Source organism: Nyctibius grandis, chromosome 3, assembly GCF_013368605.1.
Source record: "Nyctibius grandis isolate bNycGra1 chromosome 3, bNycGra1.pri, whole genome shotgun sequence".
Taxonomy (NCBI): Eukaryota; Metazoa; Chordata; class Aves; order Nyctibiiformes; family Nyctibiidae; genus Nyctibius; species Nyctibius grandis.
In genome coordinates, this window is record NC_090660.1 from 69,766,782 (window position 1) to 69,783,991 (window position 17,210).

At 41.8% G+C, this 17,210-nt stretch overlaps 1 protein-coding gene across 2 annotated transcripts in view; it reads right to left on the minus strand.

Moving 5' to 3' along the window:
• Positions 1-458: 458 nt before the first annotated feature.
• Positions 459-17,210, minus strand: part of PLAG1 (PLAG1 zinc finger) — a 47,847-nt gene continuing 31,095 nt past the window's right edge. For both annotated transcript variants that reach the window (XM_068396861.1, XM_068396863.1), the window contains exons 2-4: positions 6,988-7,087; positions 2,818-3,176; positions 459-2,224 (exon numbers count right to left, since the gene is read on the minus strand). In XM_068396861.1, the coding sequence (XP_068252962.1) occupies positions 961-2,224; positions 2,818-3,059 (1,506 nt within the window). In that variant the 5' untranslated portion in view covers positions 3,060-3,176; positions 6,988-7,087 and the 3' untranslated portion in view covers positions 459-960. The remainder of the gene's footprint in view (positions 2,225-2,817; positions 3,177-6,987; positions 7,088-17,210) is intronic.

Genomic DNA, 17,210 nt, shown 5'->3' on the forward strand with positions numbered 1-17,210 from the left:
AAAAACAGCAAGTTAAGAATTAAAACAAAAACTGCGACAAAATATTCTGCATTACTACATTACAACACTTTTATATTTCAAGATCAGCCATTAATTTTGCCTGTTTCCCTCTACCAGTCATGAAAGCACAACAACACAGTTCCAAATTCAACTTGAAACATTTGTCATTTAGGCAAGCAGAGATTCTCTGTTGAAATTCTGTTCAGCCATGATTTTAGAGAATTAAACTACATTTTTTTGTTCCGTTATCCATAACAGGCCACAGAAATTTAAGCCAGAAAATGGCAAAATTCTTAACACCTTTTATAATGACTTCAATACAAGTCAAAATGCTATATATATGTACATGTGTATATACAGACTTCTATATATACACACACAAGTTTTCAGAAAAACCTGAATTCTGTATTTATTTTAAAAATTTAGATTTGTCATTATAGAACAGAACAGATGGGTCACCATTTGGGAAGAGGATTTGTTTGGAAAGGGACTGGAGAATTTTTTTCCCAAATCTTCAGGAATCTTTGTGATACATATTTTAACTGGATTCTTTGCAAATAGTAAAATATATTAAAAGGTAAAAGTGGTAGTTCTACCACTGACATCAATAAAACGGAATAGCTGGTATGGTTGAAAAAGTTTTAAAAAAGGGATGAGTGTTCAGAGTTTGCTTGGGATGACTTTCTATTGAACATTTTAAATGTGTCAATTGGCAGTGAAAATGAAAACAATACAATGAGACTGTTTTTAAAAAAAAAAAACAAAGTCAAAGTAAACACAGCTGAGAATAAACACTTTCAAAACATTTTTAAAAAGTTAATTTAAATTTCTTACTGGCTTCATGAGATTGGTACTGTACAAAAGCAGAGAATTTATCATGTCTTATAGTAGGCACTAAGTTAAAAATGGTCACCTAAGGCATTTCTACAAATAGACAGTAACAAGCCAGCTTTATACATCCTATTGGAAAGCTTGATGAAATCGTGGTAGGGTGGTGGTTGTGCTTAGACTGCTTGTGAAAGCTGCTGACAACGAGTGCAGAGACCCAAGACCTATACTATTGCTAGGATCTTGTGGATCCTGGGTTTGTGGTGGAAGTTGAGTCATAGAAGAATGTGCCTCCTCTTGTGTATAACTCATTCCGAGGTTTCCCACTGAAACAGAAGGATTATAGGGAGGGCCATTTACTGGTATGAAGTTGAACAGCTGAGAAAAGTCCAATGATGGGGTGTTTAGAGGTTCACTAATAGGAACGGAGCCCTTGGAAAGGGAAACCTCCCCAGACCCATCATCTAGTGGCCCTACTTGTGGATCCAGCCCTAGTTTTGATGAAGATGCTTGAGAATCCTGGGATGAAGAAGGCATACCACTTTGCAACTCCATTAGGTAACTTTCGATTTCCCCTTTCAATGGCTGTTCTTTTTCAGGCATAGAAATTGCGTATGAGGTAGTACCGAGTGGATATTTCAACGATAGCTGGTGAGAAGGGTGGACAGACTCCATATCTATTGGACAAGGCATTCCCAATGGTAACGATGTGGCAACCATTTGGTGTGCAGATGCAGAACTCTGCATGGACTGAATCTGAGTGTTGTAGAGATTTAATTGCAAAGTGTTTGTAAATGGCTTTGATGTCAGTTCACTGGAAGGTAAAGACATCACTGGAAGCAGCTCATCCTTAATAGGCACAGAAACATTGCAGGTAAAGGGATCTAGAAGGTCCATTGGCTCTGTTTTGACCTTCAAAAGTTCTTGGTTGTGACTTTTCTTCATGTGGCGTGTGAGGTGATCCTTCCGCCCAAATCTCTGTGCACAGTACTGACAGAGGAAGTCCTTTCTTCCAGTGTGCACTACCATGTGTCTACGGACATCCTTTCGGGTGTAGAACCGACGATCACAGTGTTCACACTGGTGTTTTTTCTCCTTCACTCCACCCGATGACTTGCCTGCATGAGTTTTTAGGTGCTCCAGCAGCACTCCCGTGCTTTCAAAAGTCTGCAAACATACCTTACAGGTGAGGTCACCGCTTGTTGCAGCATGCAAAGCCAGGTGACGTTTGAACCCAAGCTTGGTATTGTAGTTCTTTCCACATTCTTCACACTTAAAGGCCTCTTTGTTGGGATTATGTGTATGTAGGTGATTCTTTAGGTGATCTTTTCGGTGAAACATTTTCTCACAATAATTACACTTGTGGGTTTTCTCAGGAGAATGAGTAGCCATATGCCTTTAAACACAGATATATTCTGTAAGTAATTATTTTGATCAAAAAACACACGTGCTCATTTTTTTTAATGGCAGCTAAATACTACACTAAGTGCTGCTTTGCAACAGAACCTTTTAACTGAAAGCATGACACTACAAAGACAGTTCGACAAATTTAAATATAGCAAAACGCGAGCCATTTCTTTTAAATCAACACTTTCGTTTTGGTGGGTTTTAGCTACTGTAACAGGGGTATATGGGCAAGTATGAAAGTACTCATGTAAAAGTCCATAGCCAAAAAATTTTCAGTCCATACTCTTTTTTTCTCGTGACAATTCCTTATACAAATGAAAATTCTACGCTCATGAAAAAAAAAAAACCAACAAACAAACAAACAGAAAACAAAAGCAGAAAACAAATTAAGAAACAAAATCAAAGACATCAGCTTGCAAACTTAGGTAATTTAGAATTCTAGAAACAATCCAATGGCTACTTTAATTAACACATCCTCTCTGCAATCAGCTGAAGGCGTACACAAATATATACTTTTACATGGCTTAACACGGCCAACATAAAATAGATAATATAATCTGAAAGATAAATAGAGTTTAATACCTTAGTAATTTGTACTTAGAAACAAAGGCCTTGGTGCAGTCTTGTTGTGTGCACTTGTAGGGCCTCTCTCCTGTGTGAGAGTATGAGTGAACCTTTAATTTCTCAACACTGTTAAAGGCCTTGTCACACAGTTGGCAAGGAAAGTTTTTTCTTGGTTTGGTTTCACCACGCTTACGTTTCCCTGAAGGGACTTTCTGGGTATCTCTTACTTCTGACAAATCACCAGGAATGACAGTGGCCATCGCAGCCTAAACCAGGCCTTCTTGTTGGACACTTGGGAATTGCCCAACTCCACTAAATGATTTAGCTTTAGATGGCTTCTCAAGTTTCATGTGGTCGTAAAAGAAAGCAAAAGGGGACTGGAAAAAAAAAATAAGAAACAACTAGTTTGTAACTAAACTTAGATTTTGATGTTTACTTGCTATGTGATGCTTCTGAATAAAACTTAAAAATAAAATTAGGTTCAGCTGGTCTAATGTAATACCTGCAGGTTTCTTTACGCTATTTGCTGCAACTCTTAAAACGCATTGCTCAGGATGAACAGATCCACATATGTCCTGAAATCACACCTCACAACTTTCCCCTCAAGCCCTGATGGAGAACAGCAAAGTTTCTGTCAGATTACGGCAGGCGTCAGGCGAAGAGCCTACCTACCTAGACAGCTTTTGGCAGCTTTGGATTTCAAAGGAATTAAAGCCGTGCCTGTGGTGTTTGCACAGACACATGCACACACACGCACACATACACGCACACAGTTATCAAAGTGAAAACCTGTAAGCGTCAAAATGTTTGAAAACCTGCACGAAAAGCGGCAGTACCCATGCTGACAGTCTGGGGGTCAAAGCTCGTGTTCTCACACGTACCTTCTCGTTGTCATTACTGCTCATCTATGCATCTACTCTAGTAAAATGTACGCATTGCCCATGATTGCTAACGCCAGGTGAAATTCTCCTGTAAACTTACCCTCTGCTAACAGACATTTGATGTATTAACAACAGAAATCCCACAGATCAGGGACAGATTAGATAGATTAGAGTTTTATCAGCCCAGCACTTGAGACTCCCACCCTCCTCACGCTATCCTGCAAGACACAGGGGCTGTTAAGTCTTCAAATTTAGGCTAGCTCAGGATGGAGACTCTTAGTCCTGCTGGGGCACTGCAAACCATGAACTAAACCAGAGGCTTTCAGCTAAAGGAGGTGTGTGACGCATGTGTCTGACTTCAGGCGAACAGCTTTAAATTCAGCTTCTGGTAACGTATAGAAGCAACTGGGCGCCTGCCATTACAGGGCACTCAACAGCCCTCCTTTGTCAGGGGTAGCTTACAGCTTTTTTTGATCATCAGAGCACAACTGCTGCTATAGATACCAAAATGCAGTGCTACCCGTTGTGGGAAGGGTCGAGCGTGAGGTCTGTGGCAGCGGGGGCGAGGAGGACAGCGGGAGGATGGCACTCAATGCAAGTGTTTGGCAGGGCCGGAAAGCCCCAAAATTTGGCCTTTCTCCCTCAGAAGCAGCAATCCCCGTCCTGGCCCCGGTGTCGCAGCTCGCAGCTGCCATCCGCTCCGGCCTCTGCTGGGGCAGCTGTGTGAGAGGTGGCTGGGCCGGGCGGCACCAAGGCCGGGGGGCAGCGGCCAGGCCTGGGGCTTGGCAGCCGGCCACCCCCACAGCCCCCAGCAGCAGGGCAGGGGAAGCTAGCAGCTGCTGGGACAGGTGGAGCCAGGCAGGGAGCACCAGGCCGCAGCTGCTCCAGCCTCATGCCACCACCCCGATAAACAAACGGACTCTTCCCCGCTGGGAGCGAGGGGAGGCTGGGTAGCTCGTAGGCGGCTGGGCCCGATCTCAGCTATCCTCTTTCCCCTACTGAGGCTCAGCAGAGATGGAGGGAGCCAAGTGCTCCAGAGGGGAGCGGAGAGCAGCGCCCAGGTGTGATGGAGGCAAAACTAAATGGTCCTTGCAAGAGCCCCAGCCTGGCCCTGGAAGAAAGCGAGGAGGAGGGAGAGCCTGTGTTTTTCTCCATGCATGGCAGGACAGAAGGGCTGGAGGGACAGGGGGGAGGAGAAGGGGATGAGCCTCTTTAATGTCTGCATTTTATGAAATCTTCAGACTGAGATCTCCGTTTGAAATGTGTACACAGAGTTATGTCTTTGTCTATGCCTCTTCCTCCCTCCTCCCCGTAACTTTTCCCTTGTCTTTATAAGGAGAGAGAAGTACTGGCACACCAAGATGGAAATCTGCTGCCTTGCAACCCTGAAGTCCTTGAATGGCAGGTTAAACTACACTATCTTCTTTAAGCAAGAAGTTTTGTTAAGACCACCTTTACTCCCCCAAATTTTATATGGAACCACTAACCTCTTTAAAGATACCCAGTGACAGAAAAGGTGTTTCTTTAAGGACTCTTATGATTTCAGATTTGTCTCAGAGTCATTCCCACCCATGGGATGAAGCCTGGAGACATCATTTCCACAAGTGGGAACATGCACAGGTCTTCAAAGTATCAGCTTAATTTTATTTTCTGTCTCATAATCAACTATCTAGTTCATAAGTGAAAAAATGAAACAGCTGTTTGGAGACTTGGGAACAGTAATTTTCTGCAATAAAAGTAAATGAAGACCAGTTCCAAAGACTTCAATGAAACCACCAATGTAATCAAAGGGAGAGTCTGATTCACATCAAAGTTGTGATTATTTGTGGATTGAAAATTTTTTCAACATACATTTTAATCAGAATCTGGTAATAAAATTACTTTTGCTTTCCTGTAAATGAACACACTGGTCTTCTATGCATATTGGCCTGAATATAGAATGAAATCTTTTTTTAGCCTAATCTCTCCTGACAAATGAAGTTCAGAGGGAGAAAAAAAATCCAACCCCATCTACACTTACATAGGGTATATCTATACCACACAGGCACCTATATGAGACCCGCTACACAGAGCCGACAGCGCAGCAGCCATGGCCCTCGCATGGCTAGGGCACCTGCACTCTCAACGGGGTAAGAAAGGGCTGCGACCCCTTTCGCCTCCCTGCCAAATCCACCCCTAGCCTGAGACAGGGCAGGCAGCATTAGTGGCAAAGTGCAACGGAACTGCCTCCCCCATCTGCTGCAGGGGAGTGTGGTTAATTTGACCATGCTTGGGTCCAGAGCTAAGCAGCAAGTGGCCTCTATGCCCAGCCAGTGACAAGGGAAGCAGACAGAGCTGGCAGTATACAGGGAGGGACAATGGACAGAACTAGCATGGGGCTGTGAGGCCAGGGAGGTGCAGGGAGTGCTGCGTGGGGGTTGGGAACATCTAAGGGTACGAGGATATGGGTGAGCTGGTAACGCTGGGGGCAGGTGGGGAGGAACTGAACATGCATCAGGCTGCGGAGATGCAGGATATTAGGCCATGCAAAAGGGTGATACACAGGGTGTGATGTGAGGCCAAAAGCAGTGTTTGCTGTGGATCAGCATATGAGGCTTAACTGTTAAATTAACAGCTCTTGACACCTTCTCACTCCTGTTCTCAATGCAAAGATCACACCCCAGGCTGGACGTCATCCTACATTCAGGCCAATATAGCATTACTGTTATCTTCTCCAAAACTCCAGGTAACCTAGTTGCTGTACCAGAAGTAACTCAGAACATTCACACAGATTAAGAATTCAGGTTTTGTTCCTCTATGATCAAAACTAACTAAGCTGACTTTGAATTGTGCTTTAAGTGTCCTTAAAAATGCATCATTAGAACAAATATAGTGTGGATCCAATCTTTGACAATTACAGTGTTTTATTAAAAAACATGTACGCACTATTATCTCAGTACCATTTCTCAACAGATGAGGCAATTAAGAACTTCAGTATTGATCTCTGAATAGCAAATAAGCACTTTCTTTTTCTTGTGGATATATAGACTGAGCAATGGAGATAAAACTTCAAAAAACACTGATCCTCAAATATTACACTTTCCAAAGACCAGCTGAAAGAATTTTATGAGTAATATTGCCTGCTTGTGTCTCAGCATATTATCACTTAAAATCCTCATTCTTACTGGTGCTTTCACAACTGCAGGATGAATGATTATATGCAGTATCAAATATAACAAACACATTACACAAAAGCTCATATATAATACTATTTTTAAAGAAGCATATACTTAAAGCAGGATTAAAGCAGCCTCTGTTCAATGCACACCTGATGTTTGCCCACTAAAGTCCTCAGATTTTGGTCTTAACCAGTTCCGCTGACTTTTCTTGGAGGAAACCAGAATCCAGTACTTCCCATTTTTACTGGTCTGAAAAAGAAAAGGAAGAACGGACTAGACTCCAGCGAAACCAGTGTATTCAGAAAGGCTGGGATGCAGCAAGACCAGGGGTTGGAAAGAATTGGAAAGGAAAAGTTAAAAGGGATAGATCCAACCCATGCACAGAACATTATGTACTGTTAATTATAAACTGCAGGAATCAATCGTTCTTGCATTATCAGTAGCAATTATGCACTTCAACTTGCAGTATACTTACATCATTTCAACTAAAGCTACGCTGGACAGTAACACATAAAAAGATAAAATTAGACAAAAGCAAGGAGTTTTCAATAAAGTTAAAAACAAAATAAAAAAAATCCACAGACCACAAATAATTTAGAAATAACAGCAAAACACATAAAATGCTGGGCCGAGATTTGAGTTTCTTACTCAGAAAGGACTGAATAAGAGAAGATTTCTGGATTAGGCCCAACTTTATACTAGAACCTATGCCTTCATTCTGCTTAATTATACATGAAATAGCAGCTTAAAAGGTGACCTGCAAAGGAAAATAAAATTAATTCAAAAAAAATAATAAAGCCTCTTAATGATGCACATGCTACAGGTAAATCCCAAAAGAGGGCAAGTCTAGGTGTGCCTGAGCAAATCCAGAGGGCCTTTCTGGAATTTCCCTTTTATCTCCCTTTTCCCTGCCACCATCCTTTTGTAAATTTGCAGCCTGTCTTCCTTTTCTCGCTAGAAGGCCTCCTGGATGACAGAGGTATACAAAGAAAACATGTTCAGTGCCTCATTGTAACAGGGAGGTTTATCCCCTCCAACTCTTCCAGATATGTAAGGGCAAAGCCCTACACAGTGCACATACCCCACGTGGCACAGCAGGCTGAAGGTAATTGGCAGGAGCCCCAGAGTAATGTAACATTCCCCCCCGCCACCCCAACCCATTTTCCCTTCTCACTTTCCATTCACTCCAGTAAAGTATTCTTCCTTTTGGTACCAAATTCAGCTTCGCACAGCCCCAGCCTCCTTTGCTGGTAAGCATGAACGTTAGCAAACCAGCGTCCTTGAACACCTATTAAAGGCAAAAGCGCTTCAGAGCAACTGACTGAAGCTCTCTGACAGCCAACGAGCATTTATTAGGGCTTTGTACATACAGGCAGGAGGTAGAAACAGATCCAGTACCCAAAGAAAAAGTTAAAGCTTTGTTTTCAGCTAATGAGCAAGAGAGGGGGTACAACCCTCACCTCCTCTTTTGGAGGTCCCCAGATCACTTTGTTTCAGGGAGAAAATGCTGATGACTCCTCACTCCCTCTCCCAGCAAGACCCTTATAAATTAGTTACCCTGCGATGTCTAACTGAACATCTTCCACTACCGCAGCAGAAAGGAAGAGCTTCATTATCCAGATGTTTCTACTAACGCAGCTCACAATAAGTAGACAATATTTAAGACAGCCACATAAATGTAGTGGACTAAGTCCTCATGGACTTAGTCCCTCCACTATTGGTATGTACAGACTATTTCCTGTTCGACTTCCCCCCCTGCCCCAATTCTATCTAAAATATTATAACGCCCTTTCAACAGTATTCAGCATTTTCTCTTAAATGCTTATGGTACTCAATTCTCACCACACATCTAAAGTCACTCTAGCAAAAAGCAGATGCCCTCAGAGACAGGCCATTAGAGGCATGTAACGACTATTATATCAGGGGAAAGTGAAGCAACTGGAACAAGTATATGAGCAAGATAAAACACCAGATGCAGTTAAAATGCTGAAGAGAATGAAGGAGGAAGGTCAGGTACCCTTATTCATTACCTTATGAATATAGCAAAATCACAGTGCAGTGGATCCAGATGAGGGCAATGCTATACCTACAATTATCTGGGATCTCAACTTCTACAAGACCATTATTAAGCAAAGAGCTTAACAACATACACACAAAAGGGGGTAAATTTGTATTGTTGCTTTGCAACAATAAATCAGCTATTGGATAAAAGACTTTTTCTTATGCACAGAATACAGAAGTTGTGCATTATATGCTGATTTTTAGACCACCTTTCTCAGCAGCTTTTGGTGCTAGAAAATCTCTGAGGCAGAATATTGGACAAAGATGTACCATTCTTGTCGTAACTACTTACAGTGTTATTAAGTTTTCTTCTCAACTAGATGAGATAGGAACAATTTTTAATGAATAACAAAGCTCAAATTATTCTCCACGTGAAGTAGAGAAGCATCACACTGCAAAAAGTAGTCACATGCACATGCCCAACACCCACTTGGGAACTAGTAACAAAATACGACTTCTATAATTTGTGAAATTATAATTCTTAGAATTTATCAGATCTTCCAGTATCTGTGAGGCACTAGTTTTACTAACTCTCCAAACACCCACATAATTCCAGGTTAGACAATACTTGAATTTCTACCATCTAAGGAGTCAAAGGGGAAAAAAAATAAGCTCCCAAATGCTAAGCTAAATAATTTATTCCTGTTTGTAATATTAAAAAAGAGTAACATACTATTTTTCAAAATTCAGTTCATCTTTAAAAATCTGAAAAAATAGATGCACTTGAAAATGTTTTAAAACATTATTTGATTATATAAACTAAAAGGATAATGAAGACATTACACGAATACAACCAATAATCCTCCTCCTAACTTGCATTTCTTACTTTTCTTAAGAGTATCCAACCAAGGACAACACCAGCTTCATGGTTATTTTCTTTCAAAATAAGAGACCAATAATGAGAACACAGTATCTCTCATTGCACCTTGTATACAGAACAGTGAACCTAGCTTCAATTTCTGAAATTAATCTGTTCTAAACCAGAGGAAGGGTCCTAGAAACATTAGTCATCATAATGGTGGAACAACTGATTGAGGATTTTGTAGTATTAGAGAGTCATCCTGGGTTTTAAGTATTTCTTTAAGGAAACAAAATGAAAAACAGTTACTTACCCTATGGAAACTGTGATTCTTTAAGTGCTGTCCACACAGATCCCAGGTGAGCATGTACTCACATGAACAGGATCAAGTTCTCTGAAGACAGTAACGTCCATCCAGGCTGTGCCTGTGAACCCTCCCAACTGCTACCAGCAGCGGCGTAAAGCAAAGGGCTTCCGAACAGTGCCACGCACATCACCGCACCACCTAACGTGGTGTGCAGCAATGGCAGTGTCCAGCTCTGCTCTTCACTCACACCGTGGGTCAAGAGCCATTACATGTGCTACTGCCATCAATGTGCTGCCTTGGAAGATGGCAACCTCCCTCTTCAGTGGCTGCTGTAGCTCTGCCGCTCCCAAACTTGTGCTCCCGTCTCAGGGTTTTAGATGGTGATGTGAAGGAGCTGGCAAGGTTTGCTGTGGCTGATGAAAGGGAGCAGGGCCATGGGAGAGAAATATGTGGACAAGAGTTGATGTCCTAGCTGGAAGCACGGTGCGAGGATGGGAAAGCTGAAACACAGACACATCCTGGTTTGGGAAGGAGGAGGATGAACATGTGCAGCCCAAGGAAGCCAGGAGCTGCTGCTGCTCAGAGTGGTAATGGAGCAAACTAAGCTCAGGAAGCCCCAGTGTAACCTCTCTCAGGTTTTTCACCAGTAAAGTCTCCTTCAGAGTGAAGGACAAGAGATCACTTGTGGTGCCTCTATGGAGAACATGCCTGGAAGAGCCACAACTACTGTAGCATAAGGAACCATTTTTCTTCTTTTCTGTATCAGGTGACTAACAGTCCCCTGACTAAAAACAGTACTGACAGAGGAAACCTGTTCTGTCCAGGCAGTCAGGGATACCTGGGGAGCTGAGCTGGACGAAGCATCAGCAAGAGACAGTCAACATAGCCACTTACTGTGGCTCAGAAGAGCCAAAGTGACAGTCAGACATCACCTCCACTACAGAGCGGCAGAACTGAACTACAAATCTCACCATGTCTGCCCCTCTCAGCTGGCGCTGTTAAAATGGTGCAAATGTTGCCAGAGCTCCTGAAGATGAAGGAATCTATCCCCAGGTGTAGGCAACCGAAGAAGGAGCACCACTTGGCCTCCTCCTACTTTCCTTGTGCTGTGGGCTTACACACAAGCCTCTCACTAGGCAGTTCAGTCTGTGGAGGTGCAGATTTAACTCTCCTTCCTTCAGACACCTCTGCTGGGACAGATGTTGGAAGGGGCTGAGGGCATAAGTGGCAAAGTGCCTGCACTGCTCTAGGACAGCACTCTGGGACCTGCAGCCCTGCAAGGCTCACCCATCCTTCCTGGCTCATCAATGATCAGTGTACCTACTGCACACTTGCACTGACCTTGGAGTGAACAGTAGGTCTGACTGACTTTGTAGAAAAATGCTAGACTTTTTGCAGCAGAAGACTCCTCTCAGGGTAGCTGCAGGTGGCAGAAGGTCCAGCTGCCAACTCAGGACTTCCAGAAGTCCCTCTTACAGAAAATTAACTTTCTGTAAGGGAGATCTCAGCTGGAGAAGTTGATCCCACCAATGGAAATAGTCAAGCATGTAAGAAAAAAATCCATTTTTAACTGGCAAAGACATTGAAGTATAGATGACTTCAGAGGTGCTTTTCTCTGTGTTGAATTAAAATCAGTCTTCTGACTGATGCAAGTGTCTATATCACTGTTCTTGACAGGCCATCTGATCTGCATTTATTTGAACAGCGCATCACTCTTTAAAGGAGACAGCCAGTGAAGCCTATTCACCTTTGATGCCTGTGTTTAGAAGGAGAATCCTGTCTTTGGTAGGAAGATGCTGATTCTCCCTGATTTGTTCTCGGCTGGATAGGGCCAGAGGAGGAAGGGGGCAACAAAGAGAGGTGTCTCTCTGTGGCCCGAGTTCTCCGTCATCTAGAAGCTCAAGCTAAGGCTTTGATGCTGGAGGACACGAAGGAAGAATAATAACAGGTGAGACTGTTAACCAGAAAGTAGGTTTGACCAGGGAGCCTGCCTAGGCCAGGAGCGGTTTGCACTTACACTTTCACAAAGTGATACTTCATTTAATTTTCTGCCTGTTTTATAGTGCAATTTGAAAGAGACTTGAACAGCAAGCAACATGTACACACATGTTTCTCCCCTAAGCAAAGGCACCTGGCACAACTGTCTATAAACACGGCACAGCCAAACAGCAGGAGGGACAGATCTCAACCCCCGGAGCTCTGCCTCCAGCCACTGTGGCCTTTCGTAAGGCAGGCAGCGAGAGGGAGAGAGCCAACAGGTACGCTACCTGACAGCAGCCCGGAATCGGCTGGGGTTTTACAGCTCCTGTTCTCTCACAAACTGATGGAGAGATGTGAGAAGACAAAGGGGTCTACACTGAGGCCCCAGAGGATGAGATGGCATTGAGAGGTGGGTAAAGCCACTTGGCCTTTTTTATCTTTGGACAACAGTTATTGTAAATAACCATTCAAAGATGTAGGCACTGACCCTACCATGCAGCAGTATTTCATGTAAGGGGAGCACCTGCACATATGCAAACTAATCACAAAAGAACAGATAGTTTGTTTTGGTTTGGTTTGGTTTTTTTAAATATATACACTGTATTTATCTTATCTTGAACTTCAGGACTTCTCCTTACAGCAGGCAGCTGACCTCAGAGAAATCCTCCTCCATGGATTCAAGCTCTAGCCTACAGTGCAGAGGGGCAGCCGAGGGAGCGTGGTAGGACAGCAGTGAGAGCACGCATAGGCTGCAGTAAGACACAACCAAATCCAAGCACGCAGCAGAAGAACTGTCTGTGAGAGCTGCTGCAGGAAAAAGGAATGATGTGGGCAAAACAGTGAACAGTGAAAATATCTATCCAGAGATCTTAGGCATAAACACAAGAATGACTTAGAGATAATAACACAGAAGATTTCACCCCTCGGGGAAACAGCCTAACATCTAGAACATAATGAATTAACATAAGCACTGAAACTAAAATCAGGCAACCATTGTAGTCTACTGTTAGTGACAGCACATTACTAATATCTGCTGTGTGCAGAACAATGATTATGCTACAAAGAATATTATATAGAAGGTAGAAAAAGACAAGAATTAAGATATTTCATCAATTTAAAATTTTAACAAAGTCTTTGTTCGTTTTTTTTGGAAAACATCCACAAAACAGAGAAACTTCCTGAAACTGCAGAAAGTTGAGCAGGAAAACCCCCCGATCCTTTCAAACTAGTGCGAAATATGTGTAGCAAGAGGAGCAAATGCACTAAAATGATTAAATCCATTTCTTTTCTTCTGGGCAGTAAATACAGAGATTCCACTAGTAAACACCTGTTAAATACACATACCTTTTATTTCCTAGTGGAGGAAAAACCACTAGGTTGCTGTGGGACAGTGGCTATCATATATAAATCTAAATATATGGCTAAATCTATATATTTATATAGATTTGACTATTAAATACAACATGTTTTTTAATGATCATAAGACTATTTGCAACTAATGAAAGCTGTACTACAGTCATGAAATCTGGACAACCAGCTTTTTAATTTTAGAAAATAACTCATTCTTATAATATGCTACACTAGAAAGAGTATTACATAACCTTTTTCATAATATAGAATTTTTCTTCTATCATGCCTGCCTTTTTTTTTAAGTTTCTGGAAAAGCAGAACGTGAATTTACCAACGTTTATTTTATCATGACCTAATAGTCTGTAATTTAAAGAAAAAAAAATCACAATACTATACAGCATCTCTTTGTGGGCCTTCCATGTTTCCAATTACTTAGGTCCACTTTAAATCTTGAGAGCTCAGTTTTGGTTACTAAATGTTCCAAAGGATTCCTGATTATATACTAAATTAAAGGAAACAAGAGCTGCCTAAAGTTAACCCATCTGATGATTATGGTTTTATGGGCTTTTTAAGAATCTCTATGGCACTGCATAGATGTTTTTCCAAAAACTTTGGAGAGGCTGTGATACAAATAACGTTGATACTGTAATTACTGTTAGAATGTTTAAAACCTGCAAAAGTGCTTTCATGTATTTTGGAATCACACTACCACCACCACCCCTACCCAAGAATAATCTGCATCCATTTTTAAAGTGACGATGCTTCTGTGAAAGCAAACTTTGGTTACTATTTAATCTGCATATAGGACCATGCCATTTTTATAATAAAATGAAAAGCAAATGCTGTATATGTACAAGTAATGACAAACACAGATCCTAAAGGTGCCTAGGAGATTATATACTAATATGATCAGGAATTAATTGATGTTTGTAAGGAACATTATTTTCCTTTGTCCCAAGACATGTTGAAATGAGACTAGGTGTGTGGGCTAGATTAACAGTACATCTAGGCCAGCATTCTGCCTCCAGCAATAGCCAAAAGTACAGAACAGGTCACGAATGTGCAGTATTTCTCACTGATACTCTTCTGACCTCTAACTACTTTGATGTCAGGGACTTTCTGAGCCATATGTGGTTTCTGTTAGTTTAGCAACTTTCCGCACATCACCCTTCCAAGCAATAGTTCACGCTCCCCCTGGAAACCATATCAGTTTCTAGTATCCACAGCATACTTTTGAAAAGTTGTCCTAGAGGTCTCTCCACTACCTGTTTTATGGAGGACCTCTTCCTTTTGAAGGCTCTGAATCTGCCTTCCCTCCTAACTGTGTATGTTCTTGTTTGAAAGGCAGTAGTTAGTCTGCCTCTTCCTTCCTCTGCAGACCTCCATGACATTGCCCTCAATTAATTCCTTTCCCAGATCAAAGTCCCAGTTTACAGAAGTGTTCTTCATATGGAAGACACCCCATGTAGCTCATCATGCTTGCTGACCTTCTATAAGCCTCTTCCAGTTTTAATAAATCCTTTCTGAGATGAAGGCTCCAGAAGTGCACACAGCACTCAGGAGGTAACTGGACCATACATTTTTGTAATGACATTCTCAATTTTATTCTATATTTCTTTCCTCTAATATTTGGGTTGTGTTTTGGTGGCCAATGAGCTCATGATCTCACAGAATCATCAATCACAATCCTGAAATCTTACTCCTCAATGGTAATACCTCAGCTCAAACTCATAATCTTCTATATAATCAGGATTGTTCTGCTCGATGCTCCTCAGTTATCCTCATTTATCTACACTGAATTTCATCTCCCATTTTGTTGCAGTCCTCAGAACTTTAACATCCTTCTACTGTTCTCCACAGCTGGCTCTCTTCCTCATAGCAAACTTGCTCACCCAACTGCTTATCCTCTTACTGATACCATTTATGAATGTGTTGAACAGCACAGATCTCTGTGGAACGTAACTGGGATCCTCCTCTAATTGAGAATTGACCTTCTACCCTTTGATCCTACCTTTTAATCTGTCATTTACTTGTGCAAAGACCTTCCCTCTTACATTACGGCTCCTCAGTTTCCTTAAAAAGCCTTTTTGATAAAGTTCACTTTGATTTTTGAACCGGAACATCTTTAATTCTTGCTGATGCCTCCAAAGAACTCCAACTCCCTAAGACAGGACTCTCTTACAAATGCTGCTTTGACTCTTCCCAAATAATCATACCTATGCAGGTGGCCACCAATTCTATACTTTATTATAGCATCTACCAAAATTGCCTGGAACAGATTTCAGATCTGCCTGCTGCGGGCCTGCCTGGCCCAGACCACCCCTGAAACCATGATTTTACATACTTACATTTCAGAAATTTTTTCTAAACCTGAATACTTTAGGATGTACCATTTAAACAACATAATTAGATTGCAGAGCACAATTAGATAGGATAGGGAATGACAAGTTTTGCTTTTTGAGACAGTAATCTAACTTGAATCGTAACAAAGATGTTTTTAACAGTGTCAGTAATCGCTCAAGTAGAAGAGTTTATGGTGCTGTAGTCTGCTAGGTGGAAATCACAATGACATTGGTGAAGTCAAGATAAACTCCACTCACATATATCACCACACAACGCAATCCTGCACAGTCAGTGATCTCTGCTCAGTCAGACAGAGATGGTCAGAACTGGAACAGCACAAAAAAAAAAAGCAGCCATCAGTCACTCCACTTTGTGCTGTGCTCCTCATTTAAGCTGAAAAAGTAAAATTTACCAAAAGGCTCAGTAATTTCACTTGAAGGTCTGGTAGGCAGACAGCACAAAGGAACTGGCTGTGCTGGGGAAATAAACAGGGTGCCAGAAGGCAGGGACATGTTTTAAATAACAAAGTCTGTAAAATAAGTACGGACTATAAATCAGAAAACATGGGACTACAATAATCCAACCAGTGATTCATCGCTTGGGCTTGGAGAAATTCTTTACCCTACCTCAATTTTTGTCTGCTGTTTAAAAAAAAAGAAAAAAGAAAAAAAAGAAAAAGGGTAATACTTACCCATCTAGCTAACACAAGCTCAAGTAAGAGGGGCAAGGTGGCGATATTTGAAAAAAAATCGCAATACCACGTAGAAGCCACAAGGACAATACTACGGCAAGACCTTTCAGAGGAGTTAGGTTTCCCTCATGAGGTTAGGTTAGATGGATGGGAAGCTCACATTTGGGACAAAAAGACAACTCGTGAAGGACAGAAACAATAATGAGAGAAAGGGTAGTCTCCCCAGTACATACACCACATCCCGGGTGCAGGTGATAACTACGCAGTAGTCCAAAGAAGGTAGCGGAAGCCCAGTCCTGCCCTGAATCACACTGTCTGAACAACATTGCCTGGGGGCAAAAACTGTGACAGGGTTTAGCATTGCTTTTTTCTTAACCTTGGATTTGCATATGATTTATTGGTGCTATTCCTATTAAAATGCTGATCCTGGTTGCCTGTCTCCTCTGCCTCTTATCCCAGCCCCTAAAGAAAGGCAACAAGTAAGAAAGAGTGCCCAACTTTCAAGCAGCAGCTAATCTTCCAATACACCCTACATTTGAGGAACTGCTGTTCTATCTGAAAAGAAAATACTTCATCGATTATTGTAACTTTACATTACATAAAGTGTCACGTTTAGTCACGATGGCCTTTGCTACTACTGGTACAGCTGTGATGCTGGATGATTGTGTTAATGACCTTATGAGCTAAAACACAAAAACCTTAGGAAAGGATAACTAAAGATGCAGAATACCTGAGGTAATACCAAAGCAAATCCCTCTTCAAAGCTGTAATTAGTGAGCCTTTCAGAACCTCCCCAGTGCAGACACTGAATGTATTTCTGACTCTGTCCATGTACCAGCTT